The 27,019-nt window shown below is 34.3% G+C and overlaps 1 protein-coding gene across 1 annotated transcript; it reads left to right on the forward strand.

Annotated features, from left to right (window-relative positions):
• The first annotated feature begins 3,383 nt into the window (after positions 1-3,383).
• Positions 3,384-4,751, forward strand: LOC129956809 (uncharacterized). The gene has a single exon (XM_056068757.1). It carries the CDS (start codon positions 3,384-3,386, stop codon positions 4,749-4,751), a length of 1,368 nt encoding a protein of 455 aa, XP_055924732.1.
• The last annotated feature ends 22,268 nt before the right edge of the window (positions 4,752-27,019 follow it).

A 27,019-nucleotide genomic window follows, 5' to 3' on the forward strand; every position in this document is an offset into this window, starting at 1 on the left:
TGGCTACGAGATTCTACAAAGCCAGACCACTTCATGATCCTTGAGGGCATCCTTGTTTCTAGTCTTTCATGGCCCTACCTTCTGGTGTCAATAGGGCTACTTTCCTGTTTTGGAGGAAGTTGTGAAAGAGACTGTTAATGTTTAAAAGACAGGTGCTGGCATCCAGACTCTTAAGAATTGTTTTGTGTTGCAAGTTGTCAAAGGCTCCCATTATATCAATAGAAAGCACAAAGTCATACTTAAACACATAATTTCTTCAGATCTCAACAAATTGAAATCAATCCCTTTTGAACACATATGCAAAAAGCAAGTATCTAGTATTTCAAATCATTCTTTGTCGCATTATTATCAAGTACTAGATGTAATTTTTAAATTACAAGGGTTGATCAAAAAAAAAAAAAAGGTTACAAGGCAAAGAAAAAAATGCTTTATTAATAATAGATACATGATACAAATGGTAATTAAGAGACATATGTGGCGGCCACTTCTCTACATAATCACCAAACCTTTCGAGGCATTTATCACACCACTGGACCAATTTGTTAAACCCGTCTTAGTGATAATCAGGTCCCTAGCTATTGAACCAGTTCTCGGCACTTCTTTGAACATCACCGTCTGATAAGAACTTTGTTTCGGATAAGTGTTTCTTCAATGCCGGAGAAAAGAAATAGTCACAGGAAACCAAATCGGGACTGTATGGGGGGGTGGCTCCAGACCTCCCACCTAAACGCTTCCGGCAGTCTCTCTGCCTGCTTCAAAAGAACGATACCCTTTCGTCACCTTCTGTCAACCCATTGTATCGCCCCCGTACACTTCAACGACTTGTCTGTGAATGTTCGATGGGGGCACATTCTTGGCCCATAGAAGTCGTATAACGGCTCGCACTTCTGTGCGAGATCACTTCTCTAGACGCCTTGCCGTTACTGTCGCTATTTCAGGTCTCGGTACTAACACTATCCGCTCGTACTGCCAGTCTAAGACAACTAGCGCCACCTGTCTCCACTCTGGGTAACAATATTCTCATCCACAATTTCTACTTTCCAAATATTGCATGTAAACTTTTTTTTTTCTTTTTGGATCACCCTTCGTATTTTTCTATAATGCAATAAATGTTTTATGTAGTGGATCTTATCTCTAAAGGAATAATTCCTTTCTAATAAAAAAACATGTTTTTGTATTATAGTAAAATTCAAATTCTAACTAGTCTTAGTGAGGTATTATTAATTCTAAAACTAAAATCTAAAGAATATGAGTGGCAAGGTACGGAATATAGATTTATTAAACATAATATGTTTATTTGTATGAAATCTTATTAAAACTGAAGCTCCTTTAAGACGATGTTTAAGATGTCCACTCACTTAGTATTGATCCGTGATCAAATCTTAGATTATGAATTATTTAGATTTAATTTTTATAATTAATTAGATTTTTTGAATCAGATTTTCTAAGAACACAAAGCATAAGAACATTCATAGTTATAGCACGTTTTTAAGGTTTTTCTGCTAATTATGCTCCAGTTCAAACCACATATTTTAGCATTTTACATTCTTCCCTGCATAATTTAAGTATTTCTCGATTAAATTAATCGTTCTAATATAAAATGAAGGGCTATAGTCACTTCAGCTAATATTTTCTCCATTTATTTTTCTCAATTACATAAGCATTTGTTTGTCTTTCCATTTAAAATTTAGTTTTGGAATATTTCTTTCATTTATTTTTTATGCACTTATATAAGAATTCTACGAACTATCAACAGATTTTGACATTATTTTCTACTATTCTGCTTCCTAATCAGAAGATGCGTTGCCATTCACTAACAGAAAAAAATATACATAAAAATATTATCAGAAGTTGCAAGCGAGACGCTGATCTTATATTTTCGCTCAAACACACACTTCGATTTTTACCTTCCTTGATCTCGGAATAGAACTCTGGTGGTTTCGCGTGAGACAGCTGCATAAATATTCAAGCTATCAAATCGGGGGAATTGAAACCGAGGGACAACAAAAAATACTTGCTTCACTTTGAACCTAGGAACAGATTAATATTTTATGCAAAATACGACTTGGGTTTTATTTGGTCTCCACCACACCTCCTCAATAAAGATATTAATTGTCTAATGTTCGCTTGTGATAGCTCATTATATGGAATAAATTGCAGTTTCCATTAAATTTACTGCAGGAGATGATCATGTCCATTTAAATCTTTCTTTTCTCGAGCTGTCTACTTTATGAATGAAAGTCGGTTTTAATTTATATATTTTCATCCTGTTTTTGATGCATGTATTATTATTGATAGCCAATTACTGCTGCTAAACCATCAGTTCTTAAATACACTCTTTTTTAGAAAATCATAGAGTGTTTTCTGAAGAATAGAATGTTCATAGAGTGTTTCTGTGAGTGAATCTTCTGAATCATTTTCGAAAATAATGTTAGAAAAATTAATACTCATCATTTAGAATTTTTTTATTTTTTATATTTGATGAAATTTGCTCTTTGTCTCGAAGATATTACTCTTCTACTACTTCTGTTCTAATTATTGAAGAGTGTTTGTTAATATGTGTATAAATAGAGAATTGCTCTTAATTTGTGCAACTGCAAGAAACAAACAGAAATCTTAGAAACACACTTGTCCCGCTGTCTGAAGGCGATCTCATGTAAAATATGTTCAGAAGTATATATTTTGTGCCCCCAAAAGGAAATGTTTCTGCCAACTAATAATTATCGTTTACTGCGTGAGTCAACTAAAAAAAGAAAAAGATCTTGATCCCTTGACTGTTGTTTAAAATCTGCAATAATTTTTCTTTGCTCAGTTAGTATCATTGTAAGATATATATATATATATATATATATATATATATATTGTTACGAATTCTGTAAATTGGTGTAATTTGTCTTATGATAATGAATGTATTTCCCATTGTATTTCAATAGCAAGTCGCCAAATTGGCGAGATATTGGCTCATTGGCGATGTTTTAGGCAACTAATTTTTGTCGCCAAATTTGGCGACATTTTGCCAAGTTTGGCGACGGAAGTTGGAAACCTTGGCGACAGAGAGAATTTTCTAGAGGGATCCTGATTTCTTGAATTCTCTCCAAGGTTCTGGATTTTTCTAATATGACATAACTTCCTGTTAGTGACGTCACTTCTGGCAGAGAGCATATAAAAACAAGCACGAAAGATTAGCAGTTGATTGGAGCCTGAGACAGCAAGCAAGCTGTAGACTGGTGACTGAGCTATTGAATGCGCAGTCTTCGTTAAATAAATAGCTTTATTTTTTTTTTTAAAAGGATTCTGCTTATTGAATTTACTCTAAGCACATCGCAGGAAATTCGTAACAAATTGGCGTCAGAAGTGGGGTCGGATAGTGAAGATAAAGGAAAATGGCTGATCTTCATCGAGAATCTCTGTCGAAACTCACTGTGGCCGCATTGAAAGACGAACTGTCGGCGAGGAATTTGCCCACATCAGGACTGAAAGATGACTTGATCGAACGTCTTCGAGAAGCTCTTGAAAGAGAGCAAAGTTGTGGTGGTATATCCGACGACGTTGGTGAAACGAATGAGCAGAGTAAGAAAGCTACGGAAGAAAAGCAGAAGGAAGAATCCGCATTGGAAGACAAATTAACGCAACTTTTGTCATTCATGACAGAAATGAAAGCTGGACAAGTTGAAATGAAAACAGAAATGAAAGCAGGACAAGTCGAAATGAAAGCAGGACAAACAGAAATGAAAGCAGGACAAGTCGAAATGAAAGCAGGACAAGCAGAAATGAAATCTGAGATGAAGGAAATTAATAACGCCGTGAAGGTAGCCAATGCTAAAGTAGAGGAATTTGAAGGAAGATTAGAAGAAATGGAAAAGAAATTTGAGAAATTGAAGCAAGAAATGGAAGTTCAAGTTACTGAAGAATCAAGAGAGCCCTATGAAACTCCTCAAGAATTTGGATTGGCTGCTGCAAATCAATCTCAAAATGCTCGATATATGCCTGTTGTCAACAGACCCTGTATGAAATTACTGCCGTATGACGGACAAACATCTTGGCAGGTGTATAAGACGCAGTTCGCCATTGTCGCAGAAGCTAATGGCTGGGATCCAATTACCAAAGCTCGCCAATTGGCTTCTTCTCTCCGAGCCGAAGCTGCAGATATACTGAGGACCATTCCCGATAATGAACAGTTAAATTTTGATGCTCTTTCAAGTGCCCTAGAGTTGCGTTTTGGCGAGAAATGCCTGAAGGATTATAGCCGACTTCAGTTAAAGACTCGCCAACAAAAACCCAACGAAACCCTTCAAGAGCTCGCAACGGACATTGAAAAGCTGTCCCACCTCGCCTTCTCCGACTGTCCTACTGAAGTAAGAGAGACTTTAGCTGTGCAGTATTTCGTCGATGGCGTCAGAGACGTAGAAATACAAAAAGCACTACGAATGGCGGAAACTAAGGATCTGAAGTCCGCTTTAGTCTACGCGATCAAGTTTGAAGCGGCACAACAAGCATCGAGAAGGGATCGTCACTTTATCAGAGGTTCGGAGGTGAAACGAGATGAGGATCCTTTACTTAAAGTTATGACACAACTGTTAGAGGAGTTCCGGGGGATGAAGCAGAGGTCTGGAGAGGAGACAGGCAAATTTAAAAGAAACAACGCCCGTTGCTGGAAATGTGGAGCAGAAGGCCATCTCCAAAGGCAATGCCAGGCTCGCCAAGATCAACGGCCTAGGAGCCTGTCGAGGAATAATACTCAGGAAAACTAGGTAGTGGCGGTCTCGCGGGGCGGAGGTTGCCAGAGAATGAAAAGCCCCATTTTGAAGTGTTACAAATTTCATCAAGCAGCGAGAATGGACTGTTTATTGAAGCGAATGTAAATGGATTGCCGTGTCGAATGGTAGTTGACACAGGGGCCAATGTCACCATTTTGCGCCAAGATTTAGCACAACAACTTGGCGTAAAAATTCTTCGGACACCGCCCTGCGTTACCCTTCAGACCGTGAAAGGGGATAAAATCCCCATTATTGGCAAGATGCATATAACAATTAAGTTTGGAAATGTGTTATATGGCCATACCGTGTTTGTAGCCGAAATCACCGACATTTTTATACTCGGTTTGGACTTCTTAACAAAACATAATTTTGTAATTGACTTTGAGAATAGTGTGCTACGCTCAAATTCGGAAGATGTAGCGTTATTCCAGTTAGGAGCTGTTGAAAGAGAACCGTGTCATCGAATAACTTGTAAAAGTGATATTACTATTCCAGCTCGAATTGAGATGCTTGTAAGAGGGGCCGCTGAGAAAAGTCAAAACTTTCGACATGGTGTAACTGAATTTCCGGACTCTGGAAATTTTCCAAAAGGTGTATTGGTTGCTTCCGCACTGGTAGATCTTTCGAAGGAAACTGTACCAGTCAGAGTTGTTAATCTAACTGGTAATCCTAAAACAATCAGGAAAGGCGACGTATTAGCAACATGTGCTCCAGTCACCTGTATACAGAAACATCCCGAAATCATGCCGAAAAAGCCTTCTAAAGAACTCGAACTGAATCTGTTGAAGCCCACTGAATTGAATGAGGAACAGAAAAGTGTAGCATGGATGCTTATTGACGAATACGAGGAACTGTTTTCCTGTACATCTGGTGACCTCGGGAGAACGAAGGTGGCTCAACATCGAATTGAAACTGGGAATCACTCTCCTATTAAACAGAATCCCCGAAGACTACCAATTGCTAAGACAACAGAAGTTAAAGATCTACTAAGGGACATGCAGGAACGAGATGTCATCGAGCCTTCGTCGAGTCCCTGGGCTTCTCCCATCGTGTTAGCCCGAAAGAAAGATGGATCTACGAGATTTTGTGTAGACTATCGACGACTCAATGATGTCACAAAAAAGGACAGTTATCCACTTCCACGAATCGATGACACGTTAGACATTCTTAGCGGAAACAAGTGGTTCTCTACCTTGGATTTGAAAAGCGGTTATTGGCAAATAGAGATACATCCTGAATACCGTGAAAAGACAGCATTCACGACAGGAGGACAAGGACTTTGGCAGTTTAAGGTCATGCCGTTTGGTCTCTGTAATGCACCAGCTACCTTCGAACGCCTCATGGAGACAGTGTTGAACGGACTCACTCCTGAAGCTTGCCTTGTTTATTTAGACGACATCATCATTGTAGGGAAAAGTTTCGAGGAACACCTCAGCAACCTAAGGAGAGTATTTGAAAAATTGAAAGAGGCCAAATTGAAGCTAAACCCCTCCAAATGCAACTTATTCCGTCACGAGGTGAATTATCTGGGTCACATAATTTCTGCTGATGGTGTTAGAACTGATCCACAGAAAGTGTCAGCTGTAAAAGACTGGAGGCGCCCTAAAAATGTGCATGAGCTTAGAAGTTTTCTCTGTCTGTGCACATATTACAGAAGATTTGTTAAAGGATTTTCTTCAATCGCGAGACCTCTCCACAGGCTGACTGAAAACAAACAAAAGTTCTTGTGGACAGACGAATGCGAGGAAGCATTTAATAGCTTGAAGGCGGCTCTAACATCGTCTCCCATTCTAGTTTATCCGGATCCCGAAAAGCAATTCATTCTTGACACGGACGCAAGCCATGAAAGTGTCGGAGCAGTTTCATCACAAGAAATTAACGGCCAAGAACATGTCATCGCATACTGGAGCAAGTGTCTTTCAAAGCCTGAAAGAAATTACTGCGTCACCAGAAAAGAATTACTGGCCATTGTAAAAGCTGTTGAAAACTTTCATAGTTATCTTTACGGTCGGAAGTTTCTGCTCCGAACGGATCATGCGTCCCTGACATGGCTTTTAAATTTTAAGAACACCGAAGGCCAGATAGCTAGATGGATTCAGAAACTTGAAGAGTACGATTTCGAGATCAAACATCGCAAGGGGTCCCTTCATGGTAATGCTGAAGCCTTATCAAGAAGACCATGCTCGAATGCTTGTTCTTACTGCACTACAGTCGAGAAGAAATATGACATGATAACACCTGTCATTCGTCAAATAAAGGATTCTGTATCGACACAAATAGACCGTTGGAGCGATAAAGAAGTCAGAGAAGCTCACCTTACGGATCCCGACATAAAACCTATCTTGGAACTTCTTGAATCATCTAGCACTAGACCCAGTTGGCAAGATATCTCCAGCTATCGTCCGGATAGCAAACGCTATTGGGATCTCTGGGATTCACTCCATATTCGTAATGGTGTATTATACAGGAAATGGGAGTCTGAGGATGGCAAAACATCAAAATGGCAATTAGTACTCCCACGATCAAGAATACCGGAAGTGTTGGAACAATTACACAGTAGTCCAACCGGAGGTCATTTTGGAATATTGAAGACCATCCAAAAGGTTCGGGAGCGGTTTTTCTGGAGCAAAGTAAGAGATGACGTAGAAAGATGGTGCAAGTCCTGCGATGCATATGGGCCCGAAAAGGACCCAAAACACGATGCCGTGGAAAATTACGGCGCTATAATGTAGGGGCACCATTTGAAAGAATCGCGTTGGACATCTTAGGGCCTCTCCCACGTTCAAATGATGGCTACAAATACATCTTAGTTGTCAAGGATTATTTTACCAAGTGGCCCGAGGCTTACCCGATCGCTGATCAAGAAGCTACAACAGTTGCCGAAGTATTACTGCAGAACTGGATTTCTCGCTATGGGACGCCCCTTCAGATGCACTCTGATCAAGGCAGAAATTTCACTTCTGCTGTATTCAAGGCACTTTGTGTCCTTCTTAAGATTGATAAGACACAAACTACCCCCTTACATCCCCAGTCAGGCGGCATGGTTGAGAGATTTAATAGAACGATCTTAAACCATCTCTCTATCCACGTTTCCATGAATCAACAAGACTGGGATCGGAAGCTTCCTATGTTCCTGCTTGCCTATCGAAGTGCCGTCCATGAAACCACTGGATTCACTCCCTCCCAGATGCTCTTCGGTCGTGAACTCCGTCTGCCCTGTGATCTCCTGTTTGGGCGCCCTCCTGATGTGCCTTCTTCTCCTGAAGAATATGTCCATGAACTACAGGAACGTTTAGAAAGTGTGCACGAGTTCGCCCGTAATCGGATCGACATCGCAACGGAAAAGATGAAGACCAGATACGACACGAGAGCTACAGGACATGAATTTCACGAAGGTGACAAGGTTTGGTTTTGGAACCCGATTCGACGAAAAGGACTTTCTCCAAAGTTACAGACAAATTGGGACGGTCCATATACAGTCCTAAAAAGACTAAATGACGTTGTGATTCGTATCCAAAAATCTAAGAACTCAAGGCCTAGGGTAGTGCATTGTGATCGGCTGGCCCCTTATTTTTGTAACTCTAGGGACGAAACTAGCTGATCGAAAGAGCCACTTATATGTAACTGTGTACTGTCGACCATTGTATATACTTGAAAATAATTTTTACCTATTCAAGGATTGTACTGCCCGGGACGTGCAGTCCTTGAGAGGGGGGCAATGTTACGAATTCTGTAAATTGGTGTAATTTGTCTTATGATAATGAATGTTATATGTATCCCATTGTATTTCAATAGCAAGTCGCCAAATTGGCGAGATATTGGCTCATTGGCGATGTTTTAGGCAACTAATTTTTGTCGCCAAATTTGGCGACGGAAGTTGGAAACCTTGGCGACAGAGAGAATTTTCTAGAGGGATCCTGATTTCTTGAATTCTCTCCAAGGTTCTGGATTTTTCTAACATGACATAACTTCCTGTTAGTAACGTCACTTCCGGCAGAGAGCATATAAAAACAAGCACGAAAGATTAGGAGTTGATTGGAGCCTGAGACAGCAAGCAAGCTGTAGGCTGGTGACTGAGCTATTGAATGCGCAGTGTTATTCCTGTAGTCTTCGTTAAATAAATAGCTTTATTTTTTTTTTTAAAGGATTCTGCTTATTGAATTTACTCTAAGCACATCGCAGGAAATTCGTAACAATATATATATATATATATATATATATATATATATATATATTGCATGGACAGAATGGCTGTCAGATCAATGACCTCTAGCTTTGGCAACAAACTGGACAGTTATCTGGTAACGTAGCAACGAATCTGGCGAAAAAAAATGACGATTCTCGAAAATATAAGATCTTTTGCGATATCTTTGCTAAAAGCCGAGATCCACAGATTATTCTCGAATATTCCATGTTCTATAAAGCTAAAAACATAAGCAGAGTAAGCACACGAACGTCAACTCTGTATATGTGTGTGATCACAGAGCAAGATTTTTGTCTGCATTCTGACTGCTATTATGATATAGCTGCTGTTTAATGTCAAAGTGCTATTTGTTGGAAATATGATAGAAATTTGTTGATAGATATGATAGATGTTTATTGATATTTGATAGAAATATGTTTGTGTAGTGCTTTTGCTTTTGCAAATGCTGCCTTTAAATACACTTCAGCTGCGCTGTGCTGCAAATGTTTAGCGATTTCTTGTGAAATATCGATATCTCTCATCAAACTTGTTGAACGTATCACCTATCACAATCTGATGATTTTCCTACAACAGTATTTGAGTATTTTTGAACAGCTTCTAGTGTCAATGTGAGCACGCCAACGGAATGCAAATGCACAAGAAAATATATGTAGGTGAGCAAAGAAAGAAAATTCAATGTTTAAAAAAGATTTTGTCACACAGAACCGATAAATATGCGTATACTTGATAATTCCTGATTTAAAATGTGCAAAATATACCTCAGATCAAAAAGAAAACTGATGCATAAATATTCACTACGTTCATTTATTAAAAACACGCCGCTTTTAGCAACCAGCTAGTTTGCCGGGATTAATTGGAGTTGAAATATTAAATTAAATATTTTATATAATTGGTTTTATTCGCTTTTTCTGAAAAAATTTTTAAGGTTCAAATTTTGTTAGATATATAGCATATGCAATTTTAGAAGTCTGGGCAGTTTTCTTCTTTTTATTTATTTCCTTTATTTTCTGTCAGCTGCCCAAAATCTTCAAATTTAGTTTGAAGAGAAAGTGATTGAACTTCACTTCGTACGAAAATATTTTTGTTGAAATCAAACTTGCTTTTATAAAGATGTGATTTTGAAAAGTAGAAACATTTAGCATTGAAGTTTTACGTGCCCAATAAAATATTTAAATGTAATTTATAAAGTAATCTCAAAATATTATATTACAAAAATTTCTTCGATTCATTATAAAATTCAGTTTCTAGCTCCGCTTTCAAAAGGATTAAAATGACATAAATAATAAAATTTTATTTTGATTTAGTCAATACTTCGGAAAATTATGAAGTCTCAATTTTATGTGGCTCTACAATCATGCAAAAATAATTTTTGTGCTGTAATATTTTCGAAAATTATCGCCGAAAAACTTCAAAATTCCATTTAATTTTTAATTAATTAAAATTTTAAAAAGTATGTATTCGACATGTACATTTACCCCACCCTTCAAAGTCTATATATGGCAGATTTGATAGTTGTAGATCAAACTGTTTTCCCTGTTGAGCGCTAACACACACACACACTCATAGGCTAATGTGTCATCCTTCGTATTCGACCGGATTCAAAATTTCGAAGTCTCTACTGCAATTGCTTTAATACTCATATACTTTTTACACTCTCTTTTATAACTACAATAAACCACCAGATCAAAGAAACTTGAGTTTCGAGAACTTTTGCACTAAAGATTTTAATTTGGCTTGTGTGTATTATATCTTCAGCAGTCAACCCCTTACATGGTATTGTGAGCGAAGACCGAAGAGGAGGATACTTATTCATGTGTGTTATTCATCAAGCTACAATGGTTGCAAATTGCCCGTCACGAGGTTGCAGAAACACGGTTTTAAATCAGGGAATTAATTAATTAAACAAAATCGAAGCTGTGAACACACCTTTAGATCAGGATTTTAGATTTCCTTTTTCTCATATTCTTAAACGCTCTCTTTTAAATATGTCTTTTTAGTATGTTTTCGTATATGCCATATCGAAATATATTTATATTCTAGGAAAGAAAAATTATTTTGGAAACTTTTCACAAAGTTTTCTGCTAAAGAAAAATAACAAAGAAATGAATGCAGCCGTAAATGTTCCACATTATTTTTTAAGAAACATCTTTTAAGTCTGTCAAAGCAACAATCCAACACTTGCAGCTCAAACAAAATCCACGTAAACACAAAAAAGTATAAATAAATCCCTTTCTCATTTACATAGTTGTAGCACACGACCTAAAGAAGATTCTTCACTAAAAGTAGTGGCAACGAACGCTTTAAAAGGCCGACCGTTAAAGTGTTTAATTCTTGCTGAAAGCGCTCAACAAATTGCCGGGGAACTTGCAGAGGGGATCTTCCATCCTCCGGGAGATAAAAGTCAGGAAGAAAAATTTCTTCCTCCGTTATTTTTTGGTATTTAATTTTATGTTCGGGAAAGACCCTAATGAGCGGAAAAGTGGCGAAAGAATGGATGCTCTTTTGTTACGTTTCTTTGCGTTGCAGTTTCCTTTGAGACTAAATTCTTGAGTACATACATTTTGAATAAACTGCCCTTCTTTCGTAAGAACCAGTAATTTTTAAATGCTATGATAATAATAGAAACTCCTGACATCCTTAATTAGTCAGCTGGATAAGTAGATGCAATATGGAAAGGCTTCGTGGACGTAGATGGAGCTGGGTTCTAGAGTACTATTCTTATGAATCGTTTACATGATTATTCAATTAATCTTACTAGTATTTGTGTAATTGAATCACAAAATCAGTTTGCTAAACAGAACCCTAAGCTATTGCGTTTTACTTCCAAAAAGTACCTTTTTATTTTAACATTGCGGCTAAAGACCTTTCAATAAGCCTTCTTATTGTAATTATATTTATTAAAACCCTAGCAATAAACCGATTCTTCACTCGTATCTTGATAAAAGTATTGAATAGTGTTGTCTTTTATAAAATATCCTAAGATAATATCTGCTTTCTTTACAACAGACAGTCCTTTGATGGATACATATATATATATATATATATATATATATATATATATATATATAATAAGAATATAATATCTTGAAACAATATAACTTATGAGTAATTTTGACTCAAAAGAATATTGCTGCCTCTTTGAAGATATTTTTTTAAGATAGGACGTGTTTTATTACAACAGACCTTTCTTCTATGGTAAAAATTTGTTTCCATATTTGCAATAAATCACTTCACTACCTTCTCGTGATAAAATGTAACTAAAGTATAATGCTACCTGGAAGCAATTATGTTTTTTTTAAAGATATTTTGTGATAAGATGGTTTTGCACTTCAACAAACTCCCTTCTGAGGTTGCATATTTTTTCATAATCAGTAATATGAAATTTCATCTCCTCTGGTCAAATTTTTTGAACTTGAAAGCAAAGTTATGCACTTGGCATACAAATCTAATAGACTCTAACAAACAGATTTGGAACACCTATTTAATATGAGTATTAACACCAAAGTTTTAAAATTTCTTCCTGTGGATTTTACGGATGGAGTGATTTTTGTTATGCACGAAAAGTCGAAAACACTGGCAACAAATCACAGTCGAAGCCTGCACATGAATAGCATTTGTAATAAAGCAACACACATGCAACGAATCGGTAATAAACAGCCATAATAGTAGAAAGTGCTCAGACAGAGCTTGCAGGAAAAAGTCGTTGTTCAGCTACTCAAGTCTCTTGACTAGCCAGTACTTTCAGAGATTCAGTTTTACCTTACTTCAGTTCTACCTCTTGACTTTTTTACAGTTTCCGAAATAGAGCAGAGAAGAATCTAAAATGGCCAAATAAATTCGTGCCATAATGAAGATAACGCTAAGAATTATTGTAGTTTCTGTAATGTTCGTGTTTCTCGAACGACTGCGGAATAGTTGTCAAATTTGTCCTCAAAGCCGGGTTTCACTGAATTTGTATATATTCAATATTCATCAGAGATTTTTACAAAACTATCCTCTTTAGCAAGAGAACTTACTGTACTGGGAAACAATATTATAATTTCGCTGGAAAATTCTCCAAAATATTTGGCTATTTTAAATCTGTTTTCAATTAGTAAGTTTTGCTAAGATCAGAGTATTATGGAAAAAATTAAATAAAAAATGATTAAAGAAAACTTGAATTCTATTCTTAAATATCATTGGTATAGTAATGTTTTAGATTTGTCCATCTTTATATTACTTTCAAAAACGCACCATTAATTACGACGTTGATGATGAGCAAGCAAAATATTTGCATGATATAACCTCTTAACATGTATGTACAGAAATGGTTTCTAAACTTCAAAATTATATTTAAGAGTTATTTAAATTTAAAATAAGCATTGTATAGTATAAAAATTTCATATCATTAAAAAACTATTGCTTTTAATTTTAAAACAAAGTAAAAATAGTCTTTGCGCAATAATATTATTTGGAATTATTGAGCAAAAATGGTGAGATAATCAAAAAATTTATGGCATCATTAAAATTTTATTTGTTATTTAGCAGTAACAATAAACCTAAGGAATAATATAAAAAAATTCCGTAGCTCCAGATTAAACACATTGCCTTACTTGGAATTATTTTTGTATGACGAATCACTGAATTTGCAGATATATTCTTGCTTATAACACATACCGTTTTAGAAGAATTTGTCCTATTAACCACTTATTCACCTGTAAATATTATATACTATCACGCTAATAATAAAAAAAAAGTTAATATTTTAAAATTTTGAATTTCAAGCTGTTTCCTAAATGGAATAGATTTTCGATATGCTGATACAGTTTATTTTTCTGTTTCTTTCGTATTTGCTTACTACTTTATTTTCGTATTTCTTATAGTTACTTACTGCTTTACTTTACTTTTACTTCGTATTCAGTAATATTGATTATTCAATTCTGTTATTATGTTCATTTCATTCGTCATAAGAATCGAATATCTGGACTGTCCTTTCGATGTAAAAATTAAATATAATTCACAAATCATCAGAATATATTTTATGGTTCTTGATTGAATCAATGAAAAAGCAAATTTCCGAAACGGAAGATGCCCTCTAAGAGATGATACCGATTTCAAAACAGTTGCGGTTTAATCATTTACATTTCATGCATTTCCTGTCATTTAATATTTAAACATTAAAGCTAATATTCTATTGGTCATCAATAAATATCCAAAGTCTTTCCCATTCTTCTAATCTTTACTGAGATGAATTGTTGCCGACAGTTAGAAGGAGAAAAAGTCTAAAAAGAAAGAAATTGGAACAGTTATTTTCGTCGTATCGCTCTTAACCCCCCTTTCAACACTTCCTTTTTAATCTCCCGTTATCTTGGAAATGAAGCATGGCCGCATCGCGTGCAAGAATTGCGTAAATTTTCCCACTTCCAATTCAGGGGAAATTGAAATGGTGCTGAGGCTGGCAAAAGCACGCATTTCCTTTCTAGCTTCGCACCAGATGAATATTTTATGCAAAAAACAATTCGGCATTTGTTTTGGTGGAAAGCACAAACTGGGTATCACAGCGCCCCTGAAAGTTGCTATATTAACGGATATTGGTCCGTTAATATAGCAGTTGGCTAGTTCATTATAGGGAATGAACTGAACGTTCTTTAACGCTCACTCATATGCAAGACGGCGTATTTCGTTTTAAGTGTATTATTTTCAGTCTTAGCTTTTTGCTCTATTAATGCTCTATGCATCATATCAGCATTTATCTATGATCTTAATATTAATATAATGCTCTATATATAATATATTCGGTCTCTATAAAATTATTAGCTATACTCTGTCATATGTCTTGCTTTTGCTTCAATCAAAATCGTTATTGATGATATTTGCTAAAAAAATTTTTTATATAATTATTGATACGATATTTAACAAAGACATATATGAGATTTTTATCAAAACATTGAATTATGTTTTGATTTTGTTTATCAAAACAATATTAATAAAATGAAATCTGAAATTCTTTAAAATAAACACATTGGTTTATTATAATTAAAATTGTATTTTTTCCCTTTTTGTTTCTCATAAAATTGGGTGTTAGCAAAAGTTTAATTTTCTGAACATTGATGACAGACAAAGGCCTCAGATTTTATGAATAGAGGAGGTCCTTTTTGATGGAAGAGCGGTTAAACTGTTGCTTCAATCATCAGGGAACAAGTAATATTACTCTATTACATATGGATTGTAAAAATGCTGTTTCAATGGAATTTTTACTTCTGACCAGAATGAGCAGAAATTTTGTTTCTCAAGATAATTAAGATTTCATCTCTCGACTCTACAGAACTTTTCTTTATATCTTTTGATCATTCTAGATATACTTTTATTCTCTCTTGTCTTATTAGATCTCAGTTTCCCTTGTAACTGTAATTTTTGATCACGAGAAAATACGAGAACAGATGATCACACAAATGATCGAACAGATGGACAGATATTCTTTTCCAGGAACCTGATAATGGTAAGATATATTTCTTCTTAAGAAAACTATTCTTAAGAGATATTTTGAAATTTGTTATTTTATTAACGCGAAATCCATCTAGAAATCCGAATCTGCATAGCTAAGATTTACTACACGGGTGAAATTCTTTGAACGTTTTTAGCATTAAAAATAATTAAAAATTGGTGAAATCAATCCTTAATAGAAATGGATGGCCATGTAATTCTACTGAATGCATCATTTCTCCATAGCTGGTTCTTATATTGTTTTAACATTAAATTTCACCAAAAATATTCTATGAATTTCAATTTTATGCGCTCTGTCTCAATCATTTACATTAATTTTTTTCTTCAAATCTAAAAATTATAAGCTGCTATTCCAAATTCTGACGTGGAGGTGCTCGTGACCACGTCGTCATTCTGCGAACTCCTAAGCATCACGACGTTGCCGTTACCGTTGATCAAAAATTCCATCTTTGTAGAATGTATATCGCTTGTTTTACTTTCCTCTCACTTTGTCTTTTTAGCTAACGGATCCAGCCATATGAATCACATTATTGCGATATTAAATCATCGAAACGTTTGATTCCTTAAATGCAAGGAATTACTTTGAAGATCGCAATATTATTATTCTCGATTCTAGATCACAATAACATTTCAGCACGATTTCATTAACAGTGAAACCGTAATCTGTCTGTTCATTTATTACTACATTTCCAACAATCGAATACCATGCAGATGGTCGGGACACATTCAGTTGTACAAGACAGCGCAAATTGCTATCTGATGCATAAGTTGAGACCTAAGGAATTCCACTATAGTTATCAAAGTGCATGAGGCGGCATTTGTTGTTCAGTGATGTCTCGATTTTAACAATCTATTTGCTTGACGTATGCGAAGTGTGCAAAAATATCTCATCTGCTTTTCCTATATTAAACGATGAGAAAAAGCTATTGTCTTTGTAATAGACGTGTATTTACGGTCACTTCACAAATATATAATAGAAAAACAAGACTCTACAATTCTGTTACAATCATTTGTTTTAAATAAAAACCTATTTAATATTATTACCCACTCTATTCGTGAATCATAATCTCGACACTGTATAATCCACGCAGTCGAGTAAATGAATGGCATTTTATCGTGAAACAATGTTATGTTGAATTAGGTAGCAACAATAGAAAAAAATATATCGACGAATATTTCTTGATTTATTCTAATAATTAAAAATAAATACAAAAAGGAGAAATAAAATGCAACTTATGACAAAAGGATGGGAAAACATAAGAATTTATTTATATTTTGATTCAATGCCATAACTTTAAAATATGGAGCTGCAAAAATCTATAGATATCATTCATATTGGAACGAAACAGTTCCACAAGTTAATGAATGGTTTCAACTTTTATACGACTTTGTAATCGATCCATTCTTTTTTGTGGTGAAATTGCTAAAGGTGGTGTTTATCAAGATTTCCTTGATTTTTACGTTTTTACAGAATTGGAGCATTTATAGTTAATCATCTACATTTGGAATCGTCTGGCCATTTCAATAGAAAATTGCTCAAATTATTTCATAGAATGTTTTTGGAAAGATGGCCGTGAAGTACCAATTCTTGGCCTACCATAACTCTTCAAAAATTCTTCTTGTGGGATTATATGAAAGACTTTATGAGTAGTTTATCAAATACTCGTTTCTGATACTTCCATTCCAAAAGAAACGATATATTTACCAATCATCACTGTGTAACAGAAACCGTTAAAAACGCACTTGAGAAGAGTTTGAGCGCAGATTGGACATTCGTGGAACTAATGTTTATGTAAAATTACAATGAACGTACTGTAACAATAAACGTTTTGATTTTATAAATGTTTTGCTGCAAATTGTTGCTAATTCCACTTTTTTATATTTTCGTTTCTGGTGCCCATAATATCGAATTCCTCTTCTCCAATATTAACGGGAGAATTTACGGTGGGTTTTGAACCCGGAATCTTTTACTTCCCATATGGGTATTTTCATCAAAATTCAAATTTATATAAAATTGTGGGAAATTTAGTTACTAAGGAAATCAAACAATTGGCATTGACAGTTTAAGAATATTATAGTTTTCACAAATAAGAACAGATACTTAGACTATAATCCATTCTTTTGTACAAAATACTAAGAAACTAGTAAGACATGTAAAGTGGTAGAAAAAAATGCTGATTTTTAATTGAAAGTCGTCTATCCCTAATATGTGTATTTCTGCAAATAGAGCGGTGCTCTTTTAAGATTTTAGCTGAAATTATCCAGATGCGTTAATTACCATTCATCTCCAGAATACACCTCAACATGAAAATGAAATTTCATCGACATATTACCAGGAAAGATCCTTCTTTATTATATCGGGTGGTATTTGGTTCAACAACTTGGACAATGGATTCTACCATGTCGCTTGAGTTGCAGCACATTCTGCTTTTGTCTATCTTGCCGAAACTTTTTTCTGATGTTTTGCCAACTGCTTGCACAAGAATGATACTCCAACACAATGGTGCATTAGCTCACTATTCATTAGTTGGAACGCCAGAAATTACTTGGATGGTGAGACTGGCCCATATTTGATAGGATGGGACAAACCATTTCATTGGTCACCAGATTTGTAATGAATGTATGGATTATTTTTTTCTAGGGTAAATTAAGAATAGGACCTGTGGTGATTATATTAAATCTGTCAGTTGCTGCTGGAAAAGGGCCTGAGATTTTAACTAATGCACACAATAATCTTGTGGCACTTTGGCGTTCACTGTTTCGGTTGTAGGACTTTATCTGCATTTTTCATTTAAAGTACGCTCATGTTTCTTTACACATTATCACCTTCATCTGTCATTTCCTCACACACATTCTACTACAAAATCTACTTATTTCAGTCTCCTCTGTCTCATTTGACATTTTTGCCAGATTTTTAAAAATGTTTTCGAAAGTTTTTTTTTTTTTTTTTTTTTTTTTTTTAATTCTACAGAGCGTAAAATCTCTAAAACTCCATGGCATTTAATACCTGAAGGAAATGTTATGTAATTATTATCATCAGATAATGATTAGAAATAGAAATTTTAAGAGATTTTTTTTCCATTTGATTATTAGCTTTTTATTATAAAAAAATATATAAATACTACTCATGATTTACGAAACCACTGGACTCAACAGAAGTGATTATTCGTATTTTGACAATTTTCAGAAATTCTTCAAAAAACTGTCTTGCTAAAGCAAATAGTTATTTAAAAATTATCAGAGATAATTTATCACAAAAACTTTCTTTCAAAGAGAAGAAAGCATTTCCTCAGAAAAGGTAATATATTAAGACACAAAGAGAAATCTTTGTGCAAAGTCCGAAGACAAGTTTCCTTTTTTTAAAGGATTCATGAATTATGGAACGCTATTGTCTTGATTTAAATACATATTTTCAAAGCTGAGTTTCTACAATAACAATATTTTTTTTTCATTTTTTTTGTGTCATATAATTCGATATTTTTCTTGAAATCATATTTCATTGCTTTGATTTGGTTTAAGAACTTTTTATGCTAAATATGTGTCATTTCGCACCGTTTTTGAACCGAGTATATTTTATATATATTGGATACCAGACTAATGTACAGTTTGAGCTAAAGGAGTTATTGCGAAGAAGTATTTTTTAATTAGTAACCCTTCTCTCATGTGCATGGCTTGTTGAGTTATTACAGGGAATATTTTATAGGTTGAATTCTCACTTTCACACATGCACCCACAAAGGAGTGTTGCTGCATTTAATGCTTCATTGAAATTAACAAAATCTAAGTCCACGCTATCGTAAATCAGTACAGATTGCATTCAGAGATAACAGCGGTGTTGTAGCAGATTTTTTTACTTCGGTACGACAGGTCAGAGTTGAATTATCAGATAAAGAAAAGAGGCAACTGAGTACAAGACCCTAAAAGTTATGGAGCTTGGCCGAGGTATGGAGATTAATTTTTAGTTTTGTTTTTCAAATTGAAATAATTTTGGACACTGAATTTGGATATATTTTGTTGGAAACCACGTGCCTTTTAAATTTCAGGACGCTATTTTTAGGATTGTTTATCAGTTTTTAAATTCCTTTGCATATTAGTGTGGTCCTTTGCTGTTGATTTACTGCCTTGTAAACACACATTCCTGGAATACTTTGTATTCTAGGACTAGTATTTGAACTAATTTTACCATTTTATTAAAAATTATTTTCAAATTCTGATAACTGAGATATTGAAACCAATTGTGCTGACAAAGTAAATACTATGCTATTTCAATGTGTTGTAATATTTATTAATTAAAAAATGTGCATATAAATTTTGCATTTTAATCAACAAAATATATCCGTTTCTCGAAGTTTGAATGTAGCAAGGGACCCTAGATGGTTAAAATGTTTAGAGGCCCAGACAGAGTTTGAACAAGTCCTGCAGAGAATAATGGCTTCCTTCTTGCTTTTCTAAGTTTTCATTTTACACGTAAATTTATGGAATTTTAAATGTTTAGAAATGAGAAGTCAGACTATTGGTTAACTGTGAAAGTTTAGTGATTCATAAACAGCTACTCCAACCCGTCCGAAGTCACACGGATAAATCTGATTTCACAGCAACCTAGACGGGAACTAAGATTGAATCCTAAAGACCATCACCGATCACAGCACAACCCTTCTCGTAGCAGGTGTATCTCGTCATCGGTAGGAGTAGCTGAACCCACAACTGTTGTGTTTATTCTCATCACCAGGATGACAAAAGCAATCATCATCATAGCGAAGCATTTCATGCCAATCTCTAAACTGCTCCCTACTCCAATGGATTGTAAGTTAGGGGAATATGATGCGGCATAAAATACAATTCTTATCTTTTTAATCCCTATAATTATAGCTGGAATTTCGCCCAAAATTAAGATTCTGACTTCGTAAGGAACTATGAAGCTAAACAGCAAGTATTATCGAAATTTTATTGAATCGACATCTTTACGTGTGATCATTTCACCATAAAGTCTTAAATCTGATACCATGGATATAATCAATTTGAAAATATTATATCTGAATTATAAATTTCTCTTTAAAAGCAAGCATCCAAGATGGAATGTGGGGGCTTTTTAGAACTTCTATTTTTTTATTTGCCTATTGAAAGTGTAGATTTTCAACTCAGGATATAACTAGTTAATTTTAAATCACTACACAGCCATACGGATTGTTTCAAAACTTTATAAATATCTATATCACATGATCACCCCTATAGAATGAAATCTGTTTTTTCTCAGAAAATGATAACACAAAAGAGAAATCAAGTCAAGTCACTTTTGAGGTCATTGCTATTTAATTTCCAAGTGAAGGCTATGATCGTTTTTACTTAGTGTATACGTGGAAATTATATTTATTGACATGAAAATAGGAATTTTTGCTGTTTTAAGTATATTATAAAAGATTCAGATCACCGTGTTATCTTTTAACAAGGCATAAGGCACAATGGCGCTTTAAGTATTTCAAATTTATTTTTCGATTCAATTTGCAAAAAAGGATATACACTTGCTGCTTAACACATTTTTTTATCTTTGAATTCTGCTTCTTTCAAGTTCTTAAGTATTATAAAAATTAAAAACTGATTACTAACATTTTAGACAAATGTTTGTTAAATCCAAAAGTTTACCTTTTAGACCAAAATAAAATAACATATCGGAAATTATGGCACCGTAAAAGAAAATATTTTTCAGAAAAAAAGGTAAAATGAAGTGATGCGCCTGAGTCAGTAACATAAGCGCTCATGAAGTCAGTATTTTTGCAGTTTTAGCTTCAGTTTCTATTTGAGTTTCAGTTCGAACTTCAACTTTATTATCTCGCTGCTTTCTATGTTTCTACCTATTGGAGTTGACGAAAGTTTGCAGTCCCAGTATCCACAAAACCAACTTTTAATGTTTTCAGAATATACTCAGCTCATATGATCACGATTCGAAGTTATTTTTTTCTAGTTAACATTACGCTATTACTATTTGCTAACTTGCCCTTTTTACCTTTTTATTAATTGCTGTTGCTTTTTATTAAAGGAATTTATAATTTATCCCATGGTATTTATGTACAAAATTTTTCGAGAGGATTGTGCTCTGGAATCGGATACGGACGGTCCAATTAACACACAAAGTATTATATCTATCAATCAATCAAACCATCTATCTATCTATCTATATCTATATCTATATCCATATCTATCTATCTATCTATCTCTCTCTCTCTCTCTCTCTCTCTATATATATATATATATATATATATATATATATATATATATATATATATATATATATATATATATATATATATATATATATATATATATATATATATATATATATATATATATATATATATATATATTGCTGGAAATATAGTTTTACTGACAGCTGTACTGGATGCTGATTGGACACCAGATCAATGAACCCCGGGTTTTTGCGACCGTTTGGCGACAAAGTGGATGATACTAGAACTAGGCGATGGCGATAGGTCCAATAGGAAGCGAATTATGCTTGATTGCTCGAGAACCATCGGTGCCCTGCTCTAGAAGTTATGAAAGACCAGTTATTGAAGCCGAAGTTAGTTGTATAGGAATCCTATAGTGAGTCAACTACGTATCAGTTGGATTAGTCCAGGGAAACGCAAGGGTTTAGTGGAGCCCCAGCAGTTAGTTAGGATTGAGAATTGGTACCGTGCTCCGAGTTTTGATGATAAGTACTTGAAGTGTGTGGAGCTGCCAGTCGTATAGTAGATAATCTATGCAATTTTAACAGTTTATGCATCGGAATGTCTTATAGTTTGCTTACACACTTAAAAAAACAAAAAATGAAAACCTAAATTTGTTAATTATGAATTATTTATAAAAAATATTGAAAAAAACTTTTGAATTTCAACTATTAACTTATTTTTTTTATACTTTATGCACTTTTTACACCACGTTTTCTGACTTAAAAAAGCTGGAGATGGGTGGGAATGGCTAACGAACGATCGCAAAAGAATGGCCACAAAATAAGGAAGTCACCAAAGCCCTCGAGTCATTTATAAAACACCGAAAAGCGCCCTCTAGTGACGGGAGAACACACCTTTAATGGGAAGGCATTCTTCTTTTTCGGACGAGGGAATTTCTCAGATTAGGAGAGGCCAGGAAAGAAAAAAAAATTACGGCCCTTCCGAATAGATTATACGGATGCCCGGTTCTTAAAGAATAATCAGTAAAATCGAATAGATGGACTGATTTCTTCTGGGACAGGGCAAAGAATAGAACAGGGATTGGCGAGATAGGTTGTTGATTACAGATGAATTTGGAATTGTTATATTATATAAAAACATTTTTCTAAATAATTCTTTTCTTATCTTTTTAAACGTAATAATAAAAAAAAGAATGAAAATTGTAGTATCTCTATTCAGAGCACTGTTGATAAAAATTAGAATGCCCGTAGAAACACAAAGTACCAAGCTAATATGTCATATTATGATGAAAAATTGAACGAATGGTGCAGAAAGAACTCCAGAAATGAATGTCATGGTCAGATAGGCGAGTTTTTCTAGAATCATTTAATTTAACTCAGTCGTTATTACATGAATGAATCACAGAGTGTGCATATAATAATGAAATATTTGTAGCACAGAAGAATCACAGATTTTTACTACCCCAGATATAAATTTAATGAAAGAACAAAAGAAGGATAGTTTTTTGGTATAAATCTTTAAATCTTTATTTATTTATATTTTTTATTTATTTATTTTATTTATTTATTTATTTTGCATACGAAGTATAGAAAATGTATTGGAATCGTCAAAAAATTCGAACTGGACATTTTGGCGAATCTCCAAACTTTAGACGTCACTGAGTTGAAAAAAAAACACATTTTTATAAAATGTTCGCCTGTCTGCTTGTCTGTTTGGCTGTCTGTGACAAAGATAACTCAGTGACAATTTGAGCCAGACGGACGAATCTGAAAAAAAAAAAAAAACATTTTTGGCATTATATGTGTCTATCTTTAACAAAATTATTTCAAAAATGCTACAAACTTTGAGTTGGACGGAGGAAACGTTCTATACAGTATTTACACAAATGCCATAGATACCGAATTTGTAAATTTTTTTGAAATGTCGAGCAAAATCCGTTCATAGAAATGAGTTTGACTGACTGTTCGAATATAAGATAACACGATAGCTACGAAACGAGGAGAGCTAGTTAGGTAAGATTCGATACATACATTTAAGGTCTATAGTACAGAGAACTTTAACATTTTGAGCCAAACTGAACTACGGGTTGACCGATATATAGACTTAAAGTTTCAGAAACTTCAAACACGATAACTCAAAAATACAATAATTTAAATATATAGAATTTGGTACGTGATTGTGTGGCTACAAGTGCAATTCTCTGTCATATATTCCTATCAGTCGGTTGGAATCGGTATAGATGTTAAACCTGTTTACCGAATTTTATACATCTAGCTCTCTTCACTTTCTAATCATTGGGGGTAACAAATATACAAAAAGGGGGATAGACAGTCTCCCTCTGAATAGACTTTGCTCAAAATAATCTACAAATTTGGTATAAATATCATACACTAAATTTCATTACTCCAGATTAAAATGTTTTTGAGTAAACCTTTGTCACAGTCAGACATGTTCGAAAATGTGTTTTTAAAATTCAGAATGATTTAAACATAGAAATTCGTCAAAAGTTCGATTTCGAATTTCTTAAAGATTATTACAATTCTTTGTCTATACTTTGTATACTAGAAAATGAAAAGGAATCAACACAGAAGAAAAGATTTGACGAGTTTTACTTTAAAATGAAACCTACCAATAGAAAAATGTTACCGGGATACATTACATCAATACAGTATCGGAAATGGTAGGAGCTACGTATATACGAAATGAATGTGATTCCTTTTCATCTATAATTGGCATTTATATGTTTCTTCTGCATTAGCATAATAAAATAGAGATAAAATCATCTTTACAAAATGCAAACGATATTACGTTGTGCTTTTTATTACTTGACAAAAACTATGCAACTATTTACGATTCTTGCATTGCTTCCATTTTACTCACAAACAAAAGTAACTAGTCCACTCTATTTTTTTATTATTTTTTTGGAGCAAATAATCTTGCTAATAGCCTTTCATAAAGTAGTGAGATTTTGAATTCCAGTTATATTCTTCTTAAATGTTAATTTCTTAGTGCTTAGTATTAAGGGAAGTAGCAATTTCTCTAGAGCGTAGATAACTTTTCAACTTGCTAATGAATAACTGCACCATATTTCGTATTACGAGATTACAATCAAACATTGAATTATTCCATTTTACATATATTTATAGCTAATTTTGCTTTAATATGTCGCTTTATCTTTGATGTTTAAATTGTATATACTTGACAACTTGTATATACTTGTAATTGTATATGCTTGACAACAATTTCGTTTGACTTTAGATTTTTAAGTTAGTTGTTTTCATTTCCATAAAAAAAAATAAAAAATTGCCATACCCATCTTTTAGAAAATTATTTATGTGGGACTTTCTAAAGACGTTCATAAAAAATAAAACTTTAAATACATGTAAACATTACTTCACGTTCACTTAGCAAATACCAGAGCATTCTGGTTAAATAAACTTTCTGATCATAACGAGATCTTAAGTTCTTTGAACTTCATTCTAACAATTAATATTGTTACAAGCCTGCAAAGTTGCTTCACAGCACTCTTATTTCTATCATCGGAAAGACCGATTTACAATCATCTTTATTGGATGCTGCTCGGGTGCCGAGACAGTAATCCCAGAGCTTGGCGACAAACTTGGTAAGAATTTGGCGATTTGGTGACAAAATAGATAATGCTGGAAACTTTGAGAATTTTAACGATCCATCCAATAGGAACTGAGATACGCCCGATTGGCTCAGAATGTTCTCCGACCAACTCCCGGGAACTATAAAAGGAAGGAAGTTTCAAGCTGCAGTGAAGTGGAGTCGAAGACAAGTAAAGAGTCGTTGAGAGGATAACGAAGCAACGACGGAATAGTCCAGCATTGTGTGGAGCTCAAGCGATTGCCGAAGTGAGTTGTGTACTGAGTGCTGGTGACTATTGTGGAAGCAGAATCGAGTCCTGTGAAGAGTATCCAGTTGTGTAATAGTGAATCGGCAGTTGGATATAGCTACAGCGAGGAGACAGTGGAGAATTTCTGCCGTTTGGTGACACCGTAGAGAGAAGCTCCGAAGATTCTCTCTCCTGCTGAATTTTGCCTGGTGTCTTTGATTGCTGTGATCGTTGTTACTACCGAATTACTACTTGTGTACTACTGTCTATTGTAGTGTGCTGCTGTGTGTTCGTCTCGGCTGAACATATTTATCGGCTTTGTATTAGTATCTTCGTGTTAAATAAACATTGTGTCGTTGTTATTTTCTACTGAGGCCTGCTGATTGTTTTCACACCATACACCCACAACAAGCGGACCCGGTGATTTTACGGACTTAGTGGAATCCGTAACAATATAATAACATTCCACTTATCTGAAATGATGCACAGATTTTATCTGTTACCGTAGGTCAATTTTATACATAAACGTTTAAATATCTGTCTGATTTATTAAACTATTTTAGGGGCACATTTCCCTTACTTTCAGTTCCACTACATAGACTTTACAACAATTTTTTTTAATTCTTTTTTTAATTTTATAAGATTTATTTATCATTTATGATTCCATTGAATTTTTGTAAATGGACCTAATCCAGGAAGGATCCACTTTAACAGAATTGCATTCAAGGTTGTCAGTGATGAATGTTCATTATCATTTTACGCATAATCAATGTATGCTTTTTAAAAGTGGTATACATTTTCCTTAGTGTGATGTCGTTGAAACAATTGCATACAGTAGTGAAACTAAATATCACACATGTTTCTCCTCAACATCGTTTTCGTTTTTAAAAATAATCTTTTTCAAAAAGCGTTTAGTGCACATTTTCTCGTTTCTAGAAAGTACGAGAAACTCTCGTGGAATGACTCATGCGTTCCGAAAATATCTCAAAGTATGACTTCTTTAGAAAAAGGAAGTGGAATTTCCAAAAATGCTATTTCAATTTCCCCACTGAAGAGGCGCCATTCCGCGGAACAAATCACGATTATTTTCTGGAACTGTGCATGAGAATTTCGAAGTTTTTTACCTCAAGAGAATCGGAATCCTCAGCGCCCCATTTGAAAGGGAGACTTTTTTGAGATATTTACTTTTAAAATAAAATAAAATGTAATTAAATTTTAAAAAATAATTCGATTTGTTTTGGATTGCAATATGTAGAACAAGAAAGAATTCAACATCCAATAAAAAATTTTTTCGCGAAGATATAGATTTCTTAATTATTTTTTGATTCACTCCAAATTTGAGTGAGCGCTCTTTTTGGGACGGGGACTTCTTTCTGGCTGAGTGTTCAAAATGCTGAACGTGAAAGAAGAAGAATATATTAATTCAAAATAAAACTTTTGTTGCCATATCGGACGGCAAGGAGGGGTTCTTTCCGGTATTTCAAGAGGAGGTGACTAATCGATGGCCCATTCCTTGAAAAGAGTTTTGAAATCAT

The sequence above is a fragment of the Argiope bruennichi genome, chromosome 11 (assembly GCF_947563725.1).
Source record: "Argiope bruennichi chromosome 11, qqArgBrue1.1, whole genome shotgun sequence".
NCBI classification, from domain to species: Eukaryota; Metazoa; Arthropoda; class Arachnida; order Araneae; family Araneidae; genus Argiope; species Argiope bruennichi.

What these genes read in the sequence shown, in the direction of transcription:
- LOC129956809 (XM_056068757.1), top strand. Translation starts at nt 3,384, where the DNA reads ATGGCTGATCTTCATCGAGAATCTCTGTCGAAACTCACTGTGGCCGCA.